This window comes from Phyllostomus discolor, chromosome 6, assembly GCF_004126475.2.
Source record: "Phyllostomus discolor isolate MPI-MPIP mPhyDis1 chromosome 6, mPhyDis1.pri.v3, whole genome shotgun sequence".
Lineage (NCBI taxonomy): Eukaryota > Metazoa > Chordata > Mammalia > Chiroptera > Phyllostomidae > Phyllostomus > Phyllostomus discolor.
The window spans coordinates 148297822-148323480 of NC_040908.2; the positions used below are offsets into that span (position 1 = coordinate 148297822).

The 25659-nt window shown below is 48.1% G+C and overlaps 1 protein-coding gene across 2 annotated transcripts in view; it reads left to right on the top strand.

The window, feature by feature from the left end:
* Window positions 1-575: 575 nt before the first annotated feature.
* LDLRAD3 (low density lipoprotein receptor class A domain containing 3) overlaps window positions 576-25659 on the top strand; it is a 213287-nt gene continuing 188203 nt past the window's right edge. For both annotated transcript variants that reach the window (XM_028515797.2, XM_036029250.1), the window contains exon 1: window positions 576-679. In XM_028515797.2, the coding sequence (XP_028371598.1) occupies window positions 634-679 (46 nt within the window). In that variant the 5' untranslated portion in view covers window positions 576-633. The remainder of the gene's footprint in view (window positions 680-25659) is intronic.

The window sequence follows — 25659 nt, forward strand, 5'->3', positions numbered from 1 at the left end:
CCAAGTGTTTCGGATGCGTATTAAATTTGGAGAAGCACTGGTCATATTCCACTTCCCCTATTAAAATCAAAATCAAAACCAAAAACAAAACAAAAAACCAAAAAAAAAAAAAAAAAAAAAAACCCAAACCCAAACAGTTTCTCAGAGTATTTGGATCTTCCTTCCAACTTTTTCTTTCCGTCTCTGGAATAAGCCCATTGAGTAAAGTTGAGTAAAGAACTCTATTTGGGGTCCGGGGAGGGGTAAGCGCCGCATCCTCAGAGGATGGAGGAACAGAGGGAAAAGGAAAGGGGAGAAAGAGAAGGCAGAAAACAGAGCCTGGGCTGTTAGATTCTCGCAGCCAGAAAAAGCGGCGGCGAGAGGCCGAAAGGGTGGGACCCTCCGCTGCCCCCTCTGCGGCCTCCCTGAGTCGGGACAACCGGGACAACCGCGCTAGCAGGCGGACCACTGCGCGCTTCTAGGTCGCTTGCAAAACTTCGCGGAGCGGGGCAGGGCCAGACCAGCGGGCCGGAGCGGGCGGGGCGGAGGGTGGAGGGACAGCTGGGGGGCGGGGCCGGCGCGGCGAGGGGCGGGGTCAGCGCTAAGGCCGCGGGGGCAGCGACGGCGCCGGTTTGCGGGAGCGGCGGCCGTGCCATGTGGCTGCTGGGGCCGCTGTGCTTGCTGCTGAGCAGCGCGGCTGGTGAGTCGGGGGGCGTCCAGCGAACTTCCTGCGGGGCGCTGGGCGCAGCGGCCGGGCTGTGATAGCGCCCCCTCCCCGCGCCTGGGCTGCGTCTCCCGGCGCTAGTGTGCAGGGAGGGCGGACCCCGGCGCCGGGCTGGCCGGGACCCCGGCGAGGGGCCGCGGCGGGGTGCGCGCGGTCCTATTGTGTGGGCGTGCGCGCCGGCTTCTGCGGTGTAGTGTGTGTGCGCGGGCGGGGCTTTGTGTGCAGCCCGGCTCTGGGGAGCCCGGCGACTGCCCCGATTGGGCGTAGCTCGAGTGAGTCTGTGTGTTGTGTGTGTTGGGGAAAAGAGGAGAGGAAAGGAGAGAACTCTTCCCTAATCCCATCTTCCCATTCGCCCGGGTACTCGGAGCTGGCCAGCCTCCCCGGGGGTTCTTCCCTGGTCTCTTTCGTGCGCCTTCGGGCCTCAGTTTCCCACCTTGAATCGCGGAGCGGGCCATACCGCCGCTTCCTTCCACTCCTCCCTGGACTATGTTTGTCTTGGGCAAAGAGATGAAGCAAGGGTGGGTCTGGGAATTAATAATCTTTCCTACTGGTTCTGGGATCAGATCATTTGTCATTTGACCATCCCCATTCGCCCTTCAATGGACTCCCTGATTGGCGAGGTGCCCTGGGAGAGGACCCGGGCTTCATCTGGCGGACCTTTGAATCTGGCATCACCGTAGTGAGTGCATCCTGAGGTCCAGAGGAGCAGCAAACCTCTTTTCCTTCCAGACAGCATGCCTGTTCCCAGGAACTTTTCTGCTGATGTGGGCACGCTCCGAATTGCAGCCCGTGAGCCCTGCCTCCTCTGTCCCTGCCTGCCAGCCACAGCTGTCAGCTGCCCCTCCTCGCCTCCGCTCGCCTTTGGCCCCCTGATGTTTATTTCTGGGCAGTCGATGCCCAGAAAGTGGGTGACAGGGCCCAGTGAACTTTCTTCAGCAGCAGCTTGCTTGCCTGACATTTGTGGCACCCACATAATGTAATTTATGCCTGATTTTCCAAAATGCTTCTAGCTACTTGCTATGGAGGTATCTTTGGCGGGGTGTTTGTAGGGGAAGTTGAGGCTCATTTCATTCTGACCCCCGCCCATCCCCGCAGGAGTGTGCTGAGAGAAATCTCCCTTCTTCCGTGAACCCCAGGTCCTGGCCACTGGGCAGCCTTTTCCAAGCCCCTCCCCACTCCTCAGAGGCTCCCTTTAGATATCTGTGAAATTGTTGTGGCTTCCAGAGAGGGTGGAATGCCGGTAGCCACTATGGATTTTTAACCGGGTCTGAGTCAGAGTGCCCTGGTTGTCTTGAACTATTGGGCCATCCCAGGGAGGGAGTTCCAAGGGGGCGTTTGGCAGCCACTTGTTGATGTGAATGATTATTTGGAAGCAGAACAGGCAGACTTCCTGGGCATCTCAGATGTGAAGATCCACCTAGATTGACGCTCTCAATTTGCATAGCCGTGGTGTGTCCCAGGATAACACCCAAGTAGGACAGCCTGGAATCCAGCTTGTGTGTGTGTGTGTGTGTGTGTGTGTGTGTCTTCAGAGAGCTGCTCGTGGCTCAGTGGAAACTATTTTTTGCATCTCCCAGTTGGTCCTGGTTGCTTTGGTTGAGTCCCCATCTCTGTAAAAATAGCCATAAAGTTAATTTTGTCCTTCTCTTGTTCAGTGCTGGTTACTTAACACATATGCACATATAAAACAGGGCTAACATAAATAAAATAGTCAGAGTAGGGTGGGGTCACAGAACTGCCTAACTGTCCCAGGTGGTGTTTTTCTGTTATCCATGGTCATCGAGCCTGTGTGGCTTTGAGTCACCTCTACAGTGGCTGGTTTATAAACCTCCGGGCAGGTTGGGGTGTGTGCATATTTCCTGTTGCAAGAAGCATCTCCTCTTAGCATAGATTCCCTCCTTGACCTGACGTGAAGTGTTACCAGAAACAGGGCTGGCCATTTTTCCCTGATGCCGGCCTGGTGTCCTGCACTGCCGGCTTGGTGTCCTGGGCTGCCGGCCTGGTATCCTGGGCTGCCAGCCTATAGAGGAGCCCATGTAGTTTAGTTCGGGGTCCATTGCAGGACCGGAGACCCTGCCATTGTTTCCCATATCCTACATTTTCATCTTCTGGGAAGTTGGTGAAACGAGAGGTTGTCGAAGCCAGTACGTCAGGTTTGTGTGTCTCTTTGATAATCTCGGAAGAAACCTGGGGTTAAAGTTGAGCCTGAGTCAGAGTTCCCGATCTTTGTGGGGCTTCAAGGCCATGACAGGCATTCCAAGAGCAGTCTGGCAGCCTTTGTTATTCAGGAACCATCTCAGACACCTTCATGGGTTTTTTTTTTCTTCCTTTGTTTTTATTGCTTGTGTTAGGGAAGTGAAGCATTGATTTTTGGCTGTTATTATTTTTTAATGTATCCTGTGAGAAAGACGCTGCCCATACAATGTCCAGTCTCTTCATGTAGTGGACTGGGTGGGTTTAAGTGCCCTGAAGGCAGACATGTGTGATGGTGGTTAGTGTTCTTACCTCCTCCCGGGCTGACCTTTGATTGGATTCCGTGACATTCTCTTCCTGTCGGTGGAAAGGCTCCCGGTTCCCCCATGTGTACTCCCAGGAGTATGGCTATTGACCTTTTTTTCCTGGAAAGGTCTGCTTAATGGTGTCAGCAGGTGGATTTTATGAATAACTCTTACTAGCCGAGTAGCTTGGTGCGGCACAGCCCAGGTAGATGAGACTGTGCGCCGAAGTACAAATAAACACACCTTGTTGCTTTGCATCTTCAAAGAGCTGAGCAGAAGCCTCCCTCCTGGGGTGTGGGGTGTTTTTTCCTGACAGCCCACTTAGGCCATTTACTTTGGGATGGGTGGGGGAAGGACGGGGATGTGAGTAGGAGAGGGCAGGAAGGTAATTTCTGGGCCTGCAAGCCTGGTTCAGACGCTTTCTGGCCAAAGTCTCCAGAGTAACTTGAAAGTGGGCTTGTATCATCACCTGCGCAAAACAGTTGAGAGAATTTTGGGATTAGGGAAGTTAATAATCAAATAATCTCATATTATAGACGTGGTCTTGACCACCTTGCGTGTTTGCCTGTTGAGGGGAGGACAGGGAGCCTGGTGTTGGTGGAAGGAGCATCTGTGCGTGGGCTTCTTTGCTTGCCGCCTTAAACATGTATCTTGCTGAATTTTTCCAATGCTGTGGTATGGCAGGAAGTTATTTTATGGTTTGTGAGATAGCATCTATACCCAGAATGCAGGAGGAAGGACCGGAGCTTGGATTCCAACCCGAGTTTCTCTTGGCTGTCAACCTGGGTGTTCCCACTGTTTCCAGGCACGGCGCTTCCATACCTTCCCTCCCGCTGCTTCTGTGAATTAGCAGCCGGTGGGGTTGCTTCTAGAGATGCCCCGTTCCCAAATCTGTTCACGTTGTGGTCACTGCTCTGAATTTAGCAGCCACCGTTTTTGGTGAACACGTAAAATAAATCTCAATCCTTAAGGGATCTCATTTCCAAATAGCACTGATCTTCTCTTGCGGTGTGCGTGGCGGGGAAGCACACTTGGCGGGAAGATACCCCAGGCCGCCACCGTGAGATTTCTTGACCCGAGCTGTAGGGGGGTTCGCTGTTGCTCATTAAGCTGTGTCTTTATAGTTTCTTCTTTTCTTACATGTTACTGCATCTCACAGTTGACAAAAGATAACTACATGCCATGGATGCAACTTGGAGTGATGGAACTGTTTGTAGCTGGGAGATAGACCCAGGGACGAATCTGTTTTTGGTTGTGGAGTTTTCCTTGTTTGTTCTCTTTCCCTCTTTCGTTCTATCTCTCTTTGGACTATTTTGGAAAGGCTTGGGCCATCCTAATTTGTGCAGCTTTTTTGCCAGTGACACCCCGGGGAGATTTTTAAGATGGCTGCTCCAGCATGCGGGCGTACGTATGTGCGTGCGTGCGTGCATGCGCACGCATGCACGTTCCCTTCTGCTCATTTTAATTGTCGTAGAAGAATTTCCTGTCTCGGATCCTGAGGAATGCCCTTAAAAATGTTTGCTGGGAGGGCATGTGCGTCCTTTGCAGATGTTGCATTTGCTTGTTACATCATCTGCCTGATGTGTAGCGATGCTTGTCAGGGTAAGTGGACTTTCGTGGCAGGGTAGCCGCTCAGTCCAAGGGATGGCAAATACTGCAGGCAGGGTTGTTAGGGTTTCTAGAGATGCTTGCGTGAGTGGGGTGAGTCTCGCGCCGCAGGGTGCTTCTCAGTTTCGGTGCTGTTGACATTTTGGGCTGCCTAGTTCTGTGTTGGGGGAGGGGCTAGGTGTCCTGCCATTGTAGGCTATGTAGTAGCATCGTTGGTTCTAGATGCTAGTACCACTCCCCCAAGCCCTGCCACCAGCAGTTGTGACAGCCATGCGTGTCATTACCAAATGCCCTCTGGGGAGCAAAGTCATCCCATTGAAAACTCCAGTTGAGAACCTCCGGCCTAGTTAAGCAAGCCTGCTTGCCATACCTCTTGAACATTATTACTGCTCATCCGAAAAATGGGTTCTGGATGCAGCGGGTCATTCTCCTCCCGAGGGGTCTTTTAGTCATCAGGTTCCCTGAAAATTCCATGTGACGACCCATTGTTAGCGAGAAATGTTATCAGCACTGACCTTTTCCCTCCCACTTCCCCGCTGACCTTTTCTCTCCCACTTCCCTTTTGGGGTTTTAGATTGTAGATTTCTTTGGTTTTCTTGGAAAAGACCTGCTGAGAAAGCAGGTAAAGGAGAGGTGGCACCTGACACCAAGAGCCACCTGGTTCCTTGGGAGGTTCACCTGCCCTGGGAAGAAAGGGAGAGGCTGCCTCAAAGTTTGCCTTGGGAGTCGTGTGTTGAAATCTTAGCCCTGGAAGTCCCTCTTCCTCCACTCTACAGAGCCCTTATTGTTCTTTTCAGTTCCCCTTACCCTCCCACAATTCCGTTTCCCTTCCCATCAAAGGGCTTTACAACTTGAGTCAGTCCTGCAGGTGGTGGGGAAAATCATCTGTACTAGCAGTAAGTGGGTTTTGGAGAAATTTTCATCTCAGACTTCATCTCTGGTCTTATAGAAGCTATGCTCTGTATCGCTGTATAACACTTGGATTCTTTAGGACAAGTCTTCCAGCCATTGTTTCCTTTGTTCAGCGTCCAGCCTTCCTTGAGTTTTTTACTTTCTCCTCTTCAGACTAGCAGTGTCCTTTGTCTGCTGCTGTCCTCTTTTGTGCAGGAATCTGCAGGGAGAAAGGAGGCGCTTAGGAGAGGGGTGCTGGGCTTGCAGGGGAGACGTGCCCATTGATCAGGCACCTGTGTCTCCAGGGAGGAGCTCTGGCTTCCCAAGCATGCAGATAATTCTTACCCTTTTTGTCTTTGGGTCACTAGAAATTCTTCTGAAAGCTTTGTTTGGCTGTTCGTTAGTGCGGTACCAACTCTGGCACTGTGCTGTGCTCTCAGGATGGAAAGCTGTGTGAAACCTGTTCTTTTCTCTTGAAGAATCAAGTGATCCAGTGATGCAGATGGGGTTGTTTCCCCTCTTTCCATGATCTGGGAAGAGCAGAGGCACTGTTCCCCAAGCGGTATTTAAAAAAAAAAAAGGCATTCCTGCCCTGGCTGGCGTAGCTCAGTGGATTGAGCTTGGGCTGTGAACCAAAGTGTCGCAGGTTCGATTCCCAGCCAGGGTACATGCCTGGGTTGCAGGCTATAACCCCCAGCAACTGCACATTGATGTTTCTCTCTCTCTCTCCCCCCTCCCTTCCCTCTCTAAAAATAAATAAATAAAACCTTTTAAAAAAAGGCATTCCTAAGTGTGAGATATGCTGATGGATTTATGGCCTTGGTGGGGACAGAGCTGTGTGGACATCATGGGCTTGGGGAAACACGGATGCCCTGTCCTTCAGCATATTTAATGGATGGATCATTTTTTTTTAAGATTTTATTTATTTATTTTGCAGAGGGGAAGGGAGGGAGAAAGACAGGGAGAGAAACATCAGTGTGTCTTTGCCTCTTGCACACCCTTGACTGGGATCTGGCCTGCAACCCAGGTGTGTGCCCTGACGGGGAATCAAACTGACAACCCTTCGATTCGCAGGCTGGCATTCAGTCCACTGAGCCACACCAGCCAGGGCCGGATGGGTCATTCTTGAACAGGTTTCAGAAATGATGACATATGCCCTAGCTTGTTTCTTTAGCTTTCCAGGTAAAATGCTGGGGTATGTATGTTGCTGTTTAAGACTCTAGTAGCTACTCTTCGTCGGCTCCTGAGATTTGAACGAGACATTTCTTCTGTGGCTTGTGGCTTTCTTCTACTTTATTTAGGTCAGTCTATCTATCAGCTACCTATCTGTCCATCCATCCACCCACCCACTTCCCCATCCATTTACCTATCTCTCTTCTTTTAGTCTCAAATCCTACTAGCTTGTAAACTGCTTGAGGGCTGAGATCACATTTCTTACTTCTTTTGTATCATCTAAAAGCACAGTAATGGCCACTACTCATTGAAAATTTACTCTCTTTGGCAGGGTGCCAAGACTGTACACGTACCGTTTTGTTATAATCTTAAACTAAAAACATTCCCAAAAAATCCAATACATGCTCATTATAAAAATCTCAAACAAAATAGAAGTAATTACAACTAAGGATTAAAACCTTCCTTCATCCTCCATTTATGTTTCTTTCCCCTTTTCTGAATGAAGTTTAACTGTCTAGATAGAATGTATCAGTTTAGCCCTCATATGGATTATACACCCATTCACACATGCATGTGCATACATACGTGTATAGTTTAATGAGCTCATATTTGTTTATATTTGTAGTTGCTTTTATTAACTTAACAGTATTTTGTTACTTCTGCTTTGAGCTACGCGAATTGGCCACATCTGCCTTCCTTTTGGCTTAGACACTTCGATTATTCCACGGCTTTTGGCATTTTCACTCACCTTCACCTGCATCGCTCAGTTCGCAAATGGCACTCCCCTTACTATCTCTATTTTGGAAGCAAAGTGCAATATAGTTTCAGCTCTTCGTGAGTGCCTTCCATACGTCCTTCAGAGTGCTTGGCTCTTGCTGTGCAGAAAATACAGAGTTGCAGTCATTCTCCAGTAACAGATACTTGCTTCACTGTTAATCAGGTTTATGCTCTGTTTCCTTGCTGTCTTGTGCACACGGTAACTTTTCATTTCAATGCCAGATTTTAGCGTAATCTTCCAAAGGACATTCTAAGTAGGCAAATTCAACCTCTGCAGTGCCAACATGCCCAGAACTGGATGGAAGTGATAACACAGTCACCACTGCCCATGACTGAGAAATCACAGCTTCCACCCACCCTGTGCTATCATAAGATGCTTTTGGTTGTTGAGCATAGCTTGAATTCTGAGGTGTTACGATACCAAAGGTACGTGTCTTCTTGGTTGTCTTTCCTTTAGTTCTTGTGTAGCTTCCCATTGTTTTAAAAACATCTTCTGGGATATGTGTACACTTCAATTTATTTAGTGCTTCCACTGCTGATAAATCTTTTTTTTTTAATTTTTTAAAGATTTTATTTATTTTTTTTAGAGAGGGAAGGGAGGGAGAAAGAGAGAGAGAGAGAAACATCAGTGCGCGGTTGCTGGGGGCCGTGGCCTGCAACCCAGGCATGTGCCCTGACTGGGAATCGAACCTGCGATTCTTTGGTTTGTAACCTGCGCTCAATCCACTGAGCTATGCCAGCCAGAGCAACTGCTGATAAATCTTATTTCTTTTTCACAGTAGTTTTTTCAGGGAGGTAGTATGCTCTGCCATTTTATAGATAGGAAACTAGATGGTTAAATGGCTTTTTTTCAAGCCCCGAGCCCATAAGAGGTAGTTTGGGAATTGGCAGGTAGATCTGCACAGCTTCAGCCTGTGCTCCTAACCACTGGCTTGACTGCTTTGGCTTAGAACAGACAGTCAAGTTCGTGTTTACTGGGAGAAGTGCACTTGTGCAGCTTGTGCCCGGCAGGGGCATCCAACCCATGACCCATGGGCCGCATGCATCCCAGGATGGCTATGAATGCAGCCCAACACAAAATTGTAAATTTACTTAAAACATTATGAGATTTTTGTGTGATCACATGTCACAACGTGTTTAATGTGTGGCCCAAGACCACTCTTCTTCCACTGTGGCCCAGAGGTGCCAAAAGGTTGGACACCCCTGTAAGAGAATTCCATTGGTGGATAGTAATGTCAATATTGACTTCTTGCTTATCCTGTTGGATGGGATGATCTGTCAGAGAGCTGTTGGAATCAGGGGGCGGGGCATCCTAAATTGATTTTATTCAAGTGGGGTCTGTGGCAGATTGAAACATGTTCTGTCATTCCCACTATGGAGAACTTGTCAGTATAGCCATTTAAGTTGACCTTTGCAGAGTCTTGATTTATTAAAAGAAACAACAACAATGATAAACACATTATTCCAGAACCATGAGCCTTGCCTTTGAATATACTAATGATGGAGAACGTTTCTTCCCGTCTTTGATAGTAATACTTGGTTGGAATACCAACCAAAAGCAGTTTCATTTTGGTGAGTTTCCCTCAAATAGCGCTGGCTGCCAGATAGAAGGGCCCACTGTTTAAACAGTCTGGGAGCAGATTTTTAAGACAAAAATAATAATGCCAATTACAGTGCCTTATATAAAAAGAAAAATGTAAGGTTTTTCTTACTTTCTGATCCGGAGCTTAAGCGTGTATGATTCACGTATGAGAGAACTTTCTCTGAACTTACCATGGCAGGTGAAATGGTACCGTACTACTCCAGAAAGCAGCTAGAAGTAATTTGCTCCACCTTGTTAACGCAGACCAGGGGGCTCTTGTGAGCGGTACCCCGTGCCTTGCGAGAAAGGACTGCTACGGGTCTGTAAAGCGTTAAAACAGCGGCTGTGCAGAATGAGCCTCAGGCTTCCAAACTCTCACTCTGTGCTCCCCGCGAGCAAGCCGGCCTCTCCTTGAATGAGTCACTGTGATACTGGAAGACTGTACGTTGGGTGAGTGCGCCGGCCCGTATCCAACTGTCATTTTTGACAGTCAGTGCAGAGTGAAGCCGAGGGTTGTCCCTGGCTGGGGGAGAGGCCGCAGGAGGGAGGGCAGCCATTTAGCTTGGTCTGGAACTGGCCCTCAGCAAGTGGAGGGTGCGGGGGTTATGAATAACTTGATTTAGAAGACCTGCAGGCGCAAGGAGCCAAGTGTTCTCCCTGGGGCGTTTTGTGGCTGTTGGCGCAGAGGAATGAGAGCATACAGGGTGTTTAATTTTACTGCGTTAAAAATCCCGTTTTGCTATCATAAGGCCCAGTGAGGCTGGCTTTGGGGGTATCAGAAGTGCGTCGTCTTTGATGGCATCACTGGAACATGTTCCTCCAGCGTGAGCCTGGAACCAGCGCAGTGTTCTTGAGGAGTCATTAGGCTAATTGGATATGGCTGAAAAATGAGCCCTCGTCACACTGGCAGCTCCACGCGTTGGGGAAAAAAAAAAACCCTCTCCATTGGTTTGGAAAGTTCTAAGTTTAACTTGTTTTCTTTAAATTATAAAAATAAAAGGGGGGAGTTTGGGGACGATAGAAAAGGGATTTAGCAACGTAAGGTGTTGCGTCACAAAAACATTTCATCAGGAAAAATTGGAAGCCGTGAACAGTGGTCACTGCTAAGAGAAACCAGAACAGAACTGAATACGGGGTTTCAAGCACAGACTCTGTAAACACATCAGCCTGAGTTCGGTTAGAAAGTCCGAGAGCAGCAAGGGAGCCCCGCCGTCGGGGGCGCCGAGGAGCAGGGCTGGAGTTGGTGTGAACTGCTGTCGGAGAGCTACAGGTGGGGAGGGTGACTTGCATCCGGAGTACCTGGTGTTAATGGAAGGCAGAGCTCGCCTTGCAGTGTTGCGGAGAGCCTGGAAACATTGGCAGGGCCCACAAAGGTCGGCAGTGATGCAGAAGGGTGTGACCGAGTGTGCCCGAGGTTTGTGTTGCCCAAGTAGATGGTAGTGACCATCCAAGAAAAGCCAACAGGTGTCAAAAATATACTGTATTTTGCGATGTATAATGCATACTTTTTTGCCCCAATTTTTTTTAAGTTTTTATTTATTTTTAGAGAGGGAAGGGAGGGAGATAGAGAGAGAGAGAGAAACATCAATGTGCGGTTGCTAGGGGTTATAGCCTGCAACCCAGGCATGTACCCTGGCTGGGAATCGAACCTGTGACACTTTGGTTTGCAGCCCAAGCTCAATCCACTGAGCTACGCCAGCCAGGGCTTTTTTTGCCCAAATTTTTGAGGGAATAATAAGGATATACATTATATGTGGGTAGTACCCGAAATACCTCGTATCTGTTCTTGTGTTTTATAATCATTCGTTACATAAAATTTCTCATATCGTTACCTGTTCAAAAGTAAATGCTAAAATTACTTCATAATACAGAAAACAAGTACCTAAATATAAATAAGTAAATAATTGAATTAAAGAATTAAAACAAAAGATTTTTATCCTGAAACTTAGGGACAAAAATGTCGGTGTGCATTATGCACAGGAGCACATTATGGATGGCAAAACTTGGGAATAAGGATGTTCAGTTTTAGAGTCATAAGCATGCCAGAGGAAATGGAGGTGCCCAGAGACTGGGATGTCTCTTCAGGGGCAAGACTTCTGTCCAGCACTGAGGGGGCAACGTGGGTACTTTTGGAAGTACCCGTAATACGTTTCTTGGCAATAATCCTCAAGAGAAGAAAGAACTCTTCTTTTCTTGTAATTAAAGCTCCGTGAGGCAGGATGGGATCTGTCACCTGCTTTGATATCTGTCTTATTTGCTGTTTTATTCCAGCACCTGAGTCAGTGCTTGGCACAGGGCCAGGCACCCAGTAAGTTTCCTGCCAGTTACCAGAAGGAAGGGAGCTGGTCCCTGGAGAGGTGTGCCTGTGACCGGAGGGGAGAAGGACTTGAGGGAGGGGCTGAAATTTACCTGGCCAAGTCACCTTTGCCCTTGGGTGGCACATCATATTTCCTCTAGGTTTCAGAACAGTCTCATTCATCTCCCAAGACCAGAGATACCTTTGGCTTTAAAAGGCAAAGAGAAAGAGGCCTTCGAGAGGGAAATGGATTATAGCAATTTAAAGTCAGATGATACGTTAAGACTAGCATGTGGCGTATATAAAAGGTTTCTGACAGGTTAATGGAAACTGTTACGCATCTTAATTCCATTTGAAGGGAGTTTACATAGTTTACTTACTTAATGAGTAGGAGAAGTTACCAAGAGGAAAACGTGAAAACAGTTCTGTTTTATAAAGTATGGATGTCAGAAACATTAAATAGAGGAAGCTTAAGATTATCTTTTGGTCTAATTTAAAAGGAAATAAAAATTTTCTGCTGAAGTCACACAAATGATCCAAGGAAGGAAGTGCATTAATAAATACAATCTTAGAGGGAAATGGAAGGTGATCTCTAACTACATCACGTACAGACTGCCTAAATGTGGAACTGTCACTCTTATTGAAAAAAAAATCACCCATTATTCACTATAGGAAGAGCAGTAAAAAAACGAAGAGATATAAATAAACGGAAGAGTTAGGGTAATAAAATCCATTCTGGAAGAGCTACTTTCAAGGTATCAGATAAGTAATTTCATGGCCTTAAGCATTAAGATAGATAAACAGGATTACTGCAGATGGCAAAAGGTTCATTAAACAACGAGTATCCGATAATCCCACATAAAAAGACATGAAGAATTAGGAACATAATTAAAGGGTGTTGAAGTTTCTTTAAGTATAAAATTAGCTAGGGCTTGCCAGATTTTGGAAGGTTGAACTGTTGAGAGAATACATAATTTTAATGTTTCAAAGGAAAAGTCGGTGGGAATAGGGAAAAACCAGCTGGTGGCTTGGTGATAAGTGTCTGCCTTTGGGAGTGGCGGATGGTGGCACTGACTGGTTCCTTGGGACAGCCCTGCGGCCCCTCCTCCTTGAACCTGCTCTCTGGGTGTGTGGGAAAGCTTGCTCTTGGAAGCTTTGAGGGTAACATGCTCCCTGCTAATGCGATGAGAAGGTTGATTAAGCCCTGAGTTGGGCTTAGTGAGTGTGACAGCAGCGTGTGGCCAGGGGATTGTCGGTGGTGGGAATTGGCAGGAGCACTTTAGGTCTGCCGCATGGATAGGAGAGAAGGGTTGCAGAGGTTATGGGGGAGAAAATTATGTTTTTGCATATGCAGAAATTGCTATTATTTAAATTCCTAGAAGAGACATGTTTTTGCTCTGGCTGGTATGGCTCAGTGGATTGAGCACCAGTCTGCAAACTGAATGGTTGCCGGTTCAATTCCCAGTCAGGGCATGTGCCTGGGTGGTGGGCCAGGTCTCCAGTTGGGGGCACACGAGAGGCAACCACACATTGATGTTTCTCTCCCTCTCTTTCTCCCTCCCTTACCCTCTATCTTAAAAAAAAAAAAAAAAGAGACATGTTTTCTCTTTAAAGATTATAGTATAGAGATTATGTAGTCCATACTCAAAGTGTGGTCTCCAGGCCAACAGCATCAGCACCACTTGAATGGGAAGCTGCATTACAACAAGATCTTCAGTAATCTGTGTGCGTGTTACAGTCTGAGAGCCTTTCCAGTGAGTCGGCCTGGGTTCAAATGCTGCTTGCTCCCTTTCTCTTGGCCTGGTTTCTTAAAGTTTTTTCAATGCACTGTGTTTTCATCTGTAAATAGGGGTAATAATGGTCCTCAGCATGTATGAATATTTTAAATGAGATATAGTGCATATAAACCACTTACAGGCTAAGTGGTTTATATGCACTATATACCTATATTGCTCACAACATGTTATTTATTTTAATAATTATTGAGGTTTGTTATAAAATTTGGGCAGATAATTAGAAAATCATAAGTTACAGTCTTACAACCCAAAGACTGTTAACACATTGGTTTATTTTCTTGGATTTTATATGGTTTTGATCATACTCGGAATATAGTTTTATACCCTGCCCTCTTCACTTGTGAATACAGCATAAGCATTTTTCTTTGTTAAGGTAATCTGGGAGAACAGGTGGTGTAACGTCGCAGGACGGCCAGGTGTGTTCTTCAGTGTTGGCTGTAAAAACCGTCCGTCACGGCCGAGTCAGTGGCATGCTCTCTCGCAGCTCGTTCTTCTCCCTGTGCACAGGGGATGTGCTGCGTCTCCTGTCTGGTTTTCCCTGGTAGGTGTGAGGATCCAGTGAGAACCGTGTATGTGAAAACAGCTAGTAACAGGCAAAACCTTGTTCACATGTATGTTACTGTACGTGGGTGGTCTTAGTATGCAGGAGAAGCTGAGAAACACAATTACCCGGTGACTCAAAAATTCCTCTTTAGGACTTTATTCTAATCAAGTAGCTTGAGATGTGTGCAGACACTGGGCCAGGAGCACGTGGAGGGAGCTAACAAGACAGTCGCTGGAAAGGGTGGCTCGTCGCACCCGTCTGCTAGAACCCTGTATGGATCTGTGCCATAGATCTGTGCTCTTCAATAAGACATCCATTAGCCACACGCGGCTACTTAAATTAGTTAAGATTAAGTAAAATAAAAAATTCAGTTCTTCATTCGCACCAGGCATGCTTCACATGCTCAGTACATCCCTGTGGGTAGTGGCCGCCGTATTGCCCAGCTCAGATGTGTGTGACACTTTAATCTTCTCAGAAAGTCTTTCTGGCTAGTACCGCTAGCACTGCTCGAACAGTAACTCCTACATGGAAGGGAAATCCTTATGAAACAGAATGATTCAGGTGTGTGTGTGTGTGTGTGAGTGTGTGTGAGAAAGAGGGGGCATGGGGAGAGAGAGAGAGATTGCCCCTTGCCCCCTGGGGCACAGCATGGCATTTCTTCATTTTTCTAAATTCAGCAACTTTAGCCCTGATGGCCCCTCACTTAAAAAGCTAGAGATTTGGTGCAAGTCCGTTGTTGACTCTCCCCTTCCCCTGGGTTCTCTCAGGACCCCTGGGCACCGGACCACACTGGTGTTACAATTGCTTTTTGTTCCAAAGCCCATCGTTGCCTTCTCGTCTGCCAAACACGTCAGTCCACCTCTTCCCATAAGTTAACTCCCCACCCACATTTTACAGCAGTCGTTTATAAGGGTTGGGGGAGACGAAGCCCCCATTCAGATTGGTGGAGATGGTGTTACCTCTGGGGGGGGGGAAGACAGTAACCAGTGTAACTGTGGTCCCCATGGACATGCGTGCTCTGCTTTCGTCCAGTTTGCAGGCTGTAGTGGACACTGTAAGAGGGCTCTGCTCTGGGGGGGCCCTCCATCTCCACCCCACCCCCACAGCATGAGGCCTCAGGGCACCCAGGCCTCCATGGGAACTTTCTTCCTACCTTGCCGGTGGAGTGAACTGACACAGCCCATGCCCCAACTTCTTGGAAGATGTTATTGCCACCCAAGTGCTCTTTCTCGTTGGATTTGTAGCACCTGATTCTGGCCAGCTCCGCTGAGAAGGGGGGGTGTCTCCCAGCTCATTCCTTTCCCCACAGCTCAGTGTGGCCTTTATGTATAGAGTGTGCACGCTTGTTTGCTGTCTAGTCTTGCTATTGACTTAGGCTATGCCTGTGTTTGTACAGTTTCTCCAAAACTTCCTATTCGCCCTTCCCCACCCTGCTCATGTGTCCAGAAGGCTGGCTTCCCATAGGTACCTGCCAACCACAAAATCAATCTCACCTCCTCTTCTTCTTTTTTTTTTTACCTGATGTATGTGTAGATTGCAACATGATCATCACAGTAAGTTTAATTAACATCCATCAATCACCTCACATAGTTACAAGTTTTTTTTTCTTGCGATGAGAACTTTTCAGATCTACTCTCTTAGCAACTTCCAGTGTACAATACAGTATTGTTAACTATAGTCAGTCTGCTGCGTGCATTACATCCTAAGACTGACTTATCTTATAACTGGAGATTTGTACCTTCTGACACCATCACCCATTTCTCCGCCCTGCCCCTGTTGGCACCACTGGTCTGTTCTCTGTCTCGAAGAGTGTGGGTTTTTTAGATTCCACATACAAGTGAGTTCATACGGTGTTTGTCCATCTCTGTCTGACCTATTTCACATAACATAGTGCCATCAGGGTCCATCCACGTTGCCACAAATGTCAGGGTTTCCTTCCTTTTTGTGGCTGAATAATATTCTATAATAGCCCTTCTTAGTGGTTACCTCTACCTTGAATTTGTTTGTGTTGGACTTAAGACATGGTATTCTAATTTGTTTATGCTCATTCCCAATCTTAAGTGGTTATTAGATGACTAAAAGAGTAACTTGGGCGTTTTACATATGTATTTTTTAATTACGTGAAATTCTGGAATTTATCAAACATCATAAAAGAATCAAGAGTAATATAACAAATACTAATGTAACTATCATACGACTCTATCATATTTTTAACATTTACCATTTTAGTTTAGATTTTTTCAAGAAAAATATGTTACAGATGCTCTGAAAAGCTTTCCCAGCTTGTTACTTTTTCTCCCAGAAGTTACTTCCTCCCAGAAGTTCCTACTCTTCCCCAGCTGGTGTATAACCTTTCTGTCCATGTTTGAATTTTTTACCTCGTTTGCATGCATCTCTATCCAGTATATCATACTTTAATGTGTATAGAAATGCTATCATACTGTGTATACTTTTGCAACTTACATTTTCATTAAAAATTTTTAAAATTGATTATAGAGAGAAGAATGAGGGGGGAGAAAGAGAGAAAGAAAGAAATATAGAAGAAGAAAATTACTGATTTGTTGTTCCACTTATTTATGCACTCATTGGTTGATTCTTCTATGTGCCCTGACAGGGTATCAAACCTAAAACCTTGGCATATCAGCGTAACAGGGTGCAGCCAAGGGGGACCCCAAATAGGGATTTGTAATGGGTTCCAGAACTCAGTGTCCAGGAAATATTAAAAAATATATATAGATGTGTAGGATGTCCTCACCCCCACGAGTCTGAGCTGGGGGATGGGACGCATGGAGCAGCGGTATTGAGAGTTGTTTTGAATAGCAACAGTTTTGCAGATAACCTCTACAATGGTCGTTTAACATATCTATAACCTCTAACTGGTTGTATAGATACGTTAAATAGCTGTGGTCATGCTTTGAGCCAGGAGAATGGGAGTGACTTCCACCCAGGATATAACTGGGAGGCAACTCCCCCTGGTTACAGAGGCTGCATAAGAGCTTGGAGATGACTGGCTCCACACCACAGGGCCACACCTGCCCAGGCTTACTATGGCAGCCCAGTAAAGCTGGAAAAATATGGGAATGCTGGCAGTTGTGGCCAGTTGTGGGAGGAGTCAGAAGTGGTGCGGCAGAGGAAGGTTGGCACTGGGATTTAAACCCAGGCTCGGCAGCCATGCGGGGTCTTTTTGGGACCATTCGGTTTGGGCAGAGAAGAACTGGGTATTTTTTTGGGACCATGTGGCTTGGGCAGAGAAGAACCATGGACTTCTATTTCTTTTTCTGAGATATGGTGCCCTGGACTGGGCAGAGGGGTAAAGGAGGACTGTGTGCATTTGTGGGTATTCTAAAGGACTTTGGGGTCTCAGTGAAGACATTGTCATTACTCTTAAGTTTGTATAACTCGTTAAATAAATAATCCCTTTCCTTTTCACCAATCTCTGGCATTGAGAGATATCTTTCCCAGGCAGTGAGCAGGGTGAACCTAGTATGGGGTGGGGGATCCCCGGAGCACAAGGGCGAGTCCATTCAGCGATAGTATTATCATTCACCTCCCCTCACAATGGGTCTGTTCTGTAACATCAGGACGATGCTCTGACCAACCAAGCTACCCAGCCAGTGCCTGCAACTTAACTTTTTTCATTTTTTCTTATAATCTTGAGGCCCCTCCATGGTGGCACATATAGATGTATCTTCTTATAACTGCTGTAGGGTATTCCACTGTATGAATGTATTGTTAGTTCATCTCTTAACAAGACATTTAGGTTATTTCCATGACTAGGCATACTGCAGTGGAAATCCTTGTACACAAGAACAGGGCTTTGCAATATTCTTAAAAAATGGGAGATCCAAGGATTTGCACATTTTCAGCCTGAGTGGATATTGCCAACTTACCCTCTGAAAGGGGTACCCTCCTACCCATGGGTAGTCCCATTAGTGGTTTATTAGAGTGCCTGTTTCCCCACATTTCTTGTGGTATTTGGAATTGAGAGCTCTTAGTTTCCCAAAGGGCACATGGTGGTCACTTGTGGTGGTTTTGTTGTCCTTCCCCCTGATTACCAGGGAGGGGAATGTGGTGGGCGTGGCCAGGCCTCCCCTCCTCTCGCTCCCCCCTGCCCCCTCCCCGCCCATGTTCCCCAGTTGAATATAGATGGAGAACCCCAAGGACACTGGCGCAGGTGCTGATGTGGCAAGAAATTCCAGGTCCTTCACTGCGGGCCTTAGAGCCGGGGGATGAGGTCGACTTCTGCTGAAAAGTGGAGCGAGCGTTTTCTTTTCACGTGGATTCTGGGTGCTCCTGGGGCTCAGCATCTGCAGGGCAGTTCTGTGTTCCTCCTCCTGGGGGCTCATTTACTCAGATGGCTGCTGAGACCACGGAACTGAGGGTGTCTGTATGAGAAAACCAGCAGAGCAGCAGACAGCCACTTCCTGGGCCCTCCTTCTGGTGGGGGCATGGTGGGTGCAGGCTCTGAAGGCGGCGGTGGCAGCTCTAGAGTCAAGGGGCCTGGCTCACATCCTGACTGTGTGACCTTAGGCAACTTGCAGAGCTTCTCTGTGACTCAGTGAGTTCTTCACCTGTCAAAGGGAGATTAGGATAATGCCAGCCTCATCACATTCTTGGGGGGAGTGGGCGAGGTCATGCATGCAAGGAACTTGGCCCAGCGCCGGGCACTTTGTCAACAGTCATGGCATGCTTACCAATCCACTCTCTGAGATGGGCTTTGAGGACTGGGAGTGCCGTTTATGTCCGAAGTGCCAGGGCCCAGCCCAGCCCAGCCCAGCCCGGGTGCTGCAGTGGGCGCGCCATGAACGTTGGAAAAGGACCTGAGTTCCTGCCCACGGTTTGTACTTCGGTGTGTGTAGGACTGCGGGCTGTGGTCGGACATTTGAGTTTTGTTCTAAGATCGATGGCTTATTTTTAATGAGGGATGACTGTGATCCTACTTCTGCTCTTTAAACAGAGACGAGAGCTGTCAGTCCACCCGGACATTGTCGGTCCTGAAGTTTCTCGTCACCAAGCCTGAACTTGAAGTCAGGTACCTCTTCTGACTCACTTTTGCAGTGATTTTAAGAAATTGATTCTTCCCATTTTTCCCTCTTCCTTAGAGGTTTTTCCCCTGTTCTTGGTCTTTCTTATAGCTCCCCGTCTTTGGCAGCTCTGAAATACCCAAGTATTTGGAGGTTGCACTTGAGCTTGTCTCTAAGTTCCAGAGCGTGCACATACTCCTTCATGACCTCGGACACACTGAAGGGTCAGTGCTAAGTTAGAGTTTGGAAACAGGGTCCCGAGAATTCCGGATACATTACAGATCTGCTGCAAGGTCAGATGGCTCATCTCAGTCTGTTTTGCTTCTAGAGCAGCCATTTTCAACCTTTTAAAAAATTGTGCATGGCACACATAAGCTAATTACTAAAATTTTGTGGCACTTCAAAAATGTATCATATTTTTTGCCAGCCTGACAAAAAAATAGGTGTAATTTTGATTCATTCACACCAAACGACTGTTGTTCTGTTGGCTGTCATCGTCTTTTTTATCTGGCAATCTCAGGGAAAGGAGGTCAGTGCCCCTGACTAAATGGTCGGGTATTGCATGTTTTAGAAGTTCTCATGGCACACCGCTTGAAAATCACTGCTCTGGAGAGTAATTTTTTTCCATCCTAACTTTTGTACGGAAGTGGGCATACACACCCTGTAGGGCCATCATGCAGACTAAGTGACTGATAATTTTCCACCAAGTTGTTTCTGCTCTGGCTTCAAGGGAGCAGACAGCTTGCTTTTGGGAGGCAAAGGCTTGAGAGAGGGCATAGTCTGCTGGAACACTCCTCCTGCCATGGAGTGTCTGTCCAGTTGTTGGCCCTCACCGTGCCCCAGAAACTGGGAAGTCCGTAAGTGTGCAGGGTCCTGGGAGCATCTCCTTTTAGACGATGTCCTAGAAGAGCCTCAGAGATATTGAAATAGAAGTGCCCTTTCTCTGGGTACCTTTAGAGGCAGACACACTGGCTGTTTTTGTTCCCTTTTCTGTTTAAATAATTCATTTATTTGAGCGATGGAGAATGAGAGCAGAATGGAAAGAACTTGAAATCTCTCCGGACTCGAGTTATTTTTGTACATAGGGTGCCCTAAAAAGGCCCTTTAGCGGATTTAGAGAGAAGAGGGATGGAGAACAAAGCAGGAGGTAAAAGGCAGGCTTTGTAAAATAAATAAATAACGATGCCACCTGGGAAAGGTAACTTGAGCAGGGATAGGGAAATAACGTGGCAAAGGCTAAACCAAAAGAAAGCATCATCAAAACGAAAGAGAAGTGTGAAGTACAAAGTTGTAAATGTTAACAGGGAACAAAGCCCAGGCGTGGACGGACATCGGAACTGAGGGCGAGGAAGCACCAGACCCTGAGGACAGTGGATTTAAATCCCACAGGATTCCAATTTTACCCACTGTCCACTTGCATTGCCTGAGATTTGGGAATGAGCATATTTGTGTGCTTGTGTTTGTCTATATACGTGTAGGTGTACACAGCCCTGTGTATGTGTATGTCTTTGTACATGTATCAACTTTGCTAGCTTTCCTAGGAAGACATTCAACATTGTACATAAGAGGTCTTTATACTGTATCTGCTTATCACCTATTTTAGAACGATCTATGGAGAATGATGTCGCTGGCTCTTTAGAACAATTATTTATTGTTCACTTATGAGGCACTGTGGCAGGCACTGTTGGATGTACAGTCTCCCCTGGACTTTAGGTAATCAAACATGTAGCAGGAGAGGGGAACCGTGCAGGTAGGGCTGAGTGAGGCCTTGTGCAGTAATGTGGAGAGCAGAGTTGCAGAGTGGCACGGACCAAACGCTGCCGAGGTCAGAGGAAGGCCATACTCTGTCAGGCCACGATGGGTCAGCAGGGGCTTGAAGGGGCGGGGGGGGGGGGGGGGGGGGGGGGGGGGGGGGTGCGCGCTGACGTGAGCTCGGAGGAGAGGGTGCAGTTGGGCTGGAATTCCATGCCGGCATGGCTGAGTCCCAGAGGTGGGAGAGGATGCCTGTACTTGGGGAAGACTGCAGTTATGCCGGAGTCTCAAGGAGCAGTGGGGGATAAGGCTAGAGAGAGGGCACAGTCTGCTGGAACACTCCCCCTGCTGCGGAGTGTCCAGTTGTTGGCCCTCACCGTGCCCCAGGAACTGTGGGAAGTGATTTAACACAGAATTGTGTGGCATCCTCTCAAGACTCCTGTGAAATAGGCACTGTCACCATCACTTCAGCCAGTAGGAGACTGACGGAAGGCTACCTGGTGGGACACGGGTGAGAGCTGGGTGGTGGACTTTGGGCCCTCTGGCTCCATGGCCCCTGCTTTGGAGGGTGGGGTGATGATGGGGACCACGAATGCCAGTGAGAACTTGGCCTCATGGGGTTGGCATTGGGGAGCCTTTGCCTTGATCAAAGCTGTTTTTAGAGAGGCTGGGTTGGCCCTTTGGAGGCGCTCTCATGTCTGAGTGTAACCAGGGCCTGTCCTGGGCGGTCCCATGGGGGCTGGAGGGAGGGGCCTGGATTTGGAGACCTCTGTGAGCAGTTTCCCTTGAATGGTAGAGCAGAGGCTGGGTCTGTAGATTAGAGTTAAGCAGTTGAACTGGAGAGGAAGTGGAGGCAACCACGTACTGCTTGTTCACATGGCCAGTGATTCCCAGATGAGGGCTTTATGGACCCATAAAATCATGAAAAATACATAAACCGAAAAGGTTGGGCTCCTGATGTGAGGTCACCTACTTGCTTTGATCGAATGAGAACAATGAAAAAAGTCACTGTTTACTATATCACCACCATTTTCTAAAAGACATCAGGTTTTAATATAAAAATGTGGAATGGCTCATCCTTGGAACAAAGGATGGCTTTTTAAATCAAGTAAGTTTAGTTCTAAGAAGAGTTTTTAGCAGTGGCTTCTTCAGATTCTCATTTTGCCCCTGACCAACAGTGGACCATGGTGTTCTTGCAGTGTGCGTCTGGGAACTGCTGGGTAGAGGCCAGCCTGGCCCCAGGTGCGAGAAGGGAGCCTTGGGGCGGAGTCTCGTCGCAGTATGAGGATGTAGGTACCTGGTGTTCAGGGATATGGGTATTTAGGATTTGGGGAAGGGTTTCCCAGGGCGGGGAGTCCCCACTACGTGCAGGGGGCCTGGGGAAGGCTCTTGTGAACGGAGGAGCAGGTAGGCGGGAAGTGCCAGAGAGAGGAGTGAGAGCAGAGAAATGGAGGGGGCAGACCTACCGTTTATGCTGCAGCTACCAGCAGTGCATTATGAGGGGTCTCTCACTTAGCCCTCATGAAGAGTCTTTGGGGGCAGAGGCATGGCTACTCCCATTTTATAGACAGGGACACACTGAAGCTGCAGGTGTTGGATGTATCCAAGTCACCTCTCAACTGAGTGGCCGAGTTGGGGTTCAGATGGAGGTTGACACATTCTTGAATTTCTCCTCGGGGGTCCCTGACTCTAGGATGGCATCGGCATGCTGTTTTGGAACCTTCCAACGACTCTCTGGTTTGAGTGACAGCAGGGGACTCGTTGAGGCACGTGTGCATTTCCCTGTGGGACTGTGCAGTTGGTTGTCCTGTGACCGGTGACAGTGGCCCCTGGTTATATTCCCAGAGCACAGCCTCCTCATATGTGCGGCAGCTGGTGGAGGAGGCTGCATTGATATGCAGATTTCCCTCTCAGGAGAATCCTTTCCAGGGTGTGCACCAATTGCTGGCTCAGCTTCACGGTTTTATACATGTGTCGGGGGCGTGGAGTCTGTGTACCTTACATGAAGGTGGTGGCTGGAGCTCTTATTTCCTCCCCCTGAGGAAATAATCACTAACACAGGAAGAGGGAGGAAGGCCTCCCTATTCCAGAACAGCCAGGATTCGAACCCTGGACCCTGCCATCTCAGTCCAGGCTCTTCTCATCGCACATCTGTGGAGGCTCCTTCCTCTCATTGGCACAACTGCCCCCAGAGGGCTGCTCAGAATACTCGTAATGGAACCTTTGAACAGCTGCCCAAGGACAGTTTTCAGATTTTCAGCCATTTTTCTCTTGTAAAGGGAAGCTCTGTCTGCCTGCTTGGTTAATGGGTCCCAGGCCCTCCCAGGCCACTTACTTCCTCATTTTCAGGCATTATCCGTGGAGAAAATCTACCCTGTAGGAGCTTATGACTTAATGAGCCCAGTCAAAGTCAATATCAAGTTGTGGGCTGCAGCTTTGATCGTTGTGATGGGCATTCTGGTTTCTGCAGAGGCGGGCAGCGGGGGGGGGGGGGGGGGGGGGGGGAGCTCGGCCAATGATTTATTCGTCGCTGCCTGGCTCTCCCCGGAAGGCCCCGTGAGCGGGCTGCTTGGGACCCAGCCTCCGCCCCAGGCTTTTCTCCCTGTGCAGCATGTGGGGCTCCCAGGGCTTTGTTTCTGGAAGCGTTGCTCAGCTGGGAGGCAGCCAGGCATTGCAGGCAGAGGTGCACACCTTGAGTAAACCCCTCCCGGCTTTCAGAAACAAAGCCCCTTCTTGGCAGCCCAGCTCCTCCTAGGAGGAGGCGTGTGAGGCCCATGTGCGCGTGCAGGGTTTCTCAGAGAGACCCGCCGATGAAATGTTCACCACAGTGACTCGGTCCGTAGCCCTGGTTGGTTGGTTTGGAAAGTTTTAACAACACAGCAACCCTTGGGATGCCAGCTTGTGCACTCCTGGTTTCTTCCGTGGGGTTTTTGTTTTCGTGAGGAGCGAGGAAGCCAGGCCTGACCTGGGAAGGAGCCTGCTGCTGGGAGAGCGGTGCTCCCTTGTGTGGCTGATGGTGATGTGGTCTCCCACCTGCTGGGTGCTCACTCTGAGCACCCCCGACAGAGTTCTTAGTGCTGTGCTCTGTGATCGCTTTAATCCTCTCACGATCTTCCAGGTGGGTTGAATTGTGTCCCCGCAAAAGGCATGTTCAGGTCCTGGTACCAGTACTTGTGAACGTGACCTTATTTGGGAATGGGGTCTTTGCAAATGTAATAGGTTAAAATGAAGTCATCCTGGGTTAGAGTGGGCCCAGACGCCAGTGGCTGGTGTCCTTAGGAGGAGAGGACACACGGACACATGCCGAAGAAGATGGCCACCCGACGACAGGCAGAGACTGGAATGGTGTAGGTACCAGCCGAGGAGCTCCAAGGATTGCCAGCGGCCGCTAGAAGAGGCAAGGAAGCATTCTTCCCCAGAGCCTTGGTTTCAGACTTCCAGCCTCCAGAACTGTGAGGGAACAGATTTCTGTTGTGTTAAACCACCCAGTTTATTGAATTTGTTGAGCAGCCCTAGGAAACACTACAGTAAGGGGTTACCTGGAAGGATCTCAGTTGTCCCATTTTGCTGATGAGCAAACCAGGGCTCAGAAATGTTAAGCCTCCTGCCCCAGGTCATTCGGCTTTCGCATGGAGACAGACAAATGAGGGGAGTGTGGGAGGGTGCCGCCGGGGCCATGCCTTCCAGGTGGTAACTGTCGGGTGCGGGTAATCCGGGTCACCTGAGTGAGCAGTTAGCTCTCAGAGGGGTGTTATGCATCTGAAGCAATGGTAGACCTGCCTTAGATCCTGCCTCCAGCCCAGAGTTTCCCTGTGTGTGACTCTGAGGGAACTTCTCCTCAGGCGACACGGGTATTTTCTGAACAGGGGTCTAAGTACTGGGTGGAGGTGTCGTGGCACCTGTGATGTGACATCTGCGTTCAAGGAGGCTTACAGGTGATCAGGGACCGAGTCTCCTTCTACAGAGCTTAGACAGCTTGCCCAAAGCCTGTGTGAAGTCGGAAAAAAGAAGGGAAATAAGAAAAGGTTGCCACTCCTACCTCTTTCCAGTGGTGTTCTTACCTCCATTTCAACTGCCACGCCCCCACTCCTGTTCTCAGCTTGGGGAGAGAAGTAGTCAGGGGTTGTGTGTTGGAGAGACATATTTTAAGGGCATCGGGACACCAGTGAAGGTTTTTATTGGGAATTCTATGGCCTGTTGGACACTGTTATGGGCTGAATTGTGTCCTTTCAAATTCAAATGTTGAAACTCTAACCCTGATATCTCAGAATAACATATTAAAGAAATTAGCCTTTTGTGATATGAGTTGCAGATATATTTTCTCACTTTGGTTAGATTTGTTAATCCTTTCTTTCTATGTGAAAAAATGACAGATTTTCATGTCCCACTTAGGCCTTCCTCACTCCAAATTACATACTAAAAAACTTGCATTTTTGCCTTTTGATTTATTTGTCACATTTAAAGTTTTCCTCCATCTGGAATTTATTTCACATCATATGAGTCAGGAATCCAACTTAATTTTTTTTCCAGGTGGCTACTTAATTTGTTCCAATCATTTATTGAATAATCCTTTCCTGCCCACTGACTTGACCTGCATTAGGTTTTAATTGCTGTGTAAACAATATTATTACTAACTTAGAGTCCTAACACAGCACACATATATTATTTCACAATTTCTGTGGGGTCAGGAGTCTGGGCACGGAAAACACATCGGAGATTATACTCACAGTGATGAATGTTACTTTCTGGCCACACCACTGCCTCTTCCTCGGGTTCCCTGCAGGGCTCCCATCAGGTGTCAGCTGGAGCTGCAGTCTCACCTGAGGCTGGATTGGGGCAGGACCCGTTTCCAGCCCCACGTGGTTGGAACAGCACTCGCTTCCTTGCAAGCAGCTGGATTGAGGCCTCATTTTCTCACTGGTTGTCGGCTGGAGGCCAGTCTTAGTTTCTTGTCCTGTGGGTCCCCAACTTGGTCTTTTGCTTCATCAAGTCAGCAAGGAAAGGGGCCCTGCGGT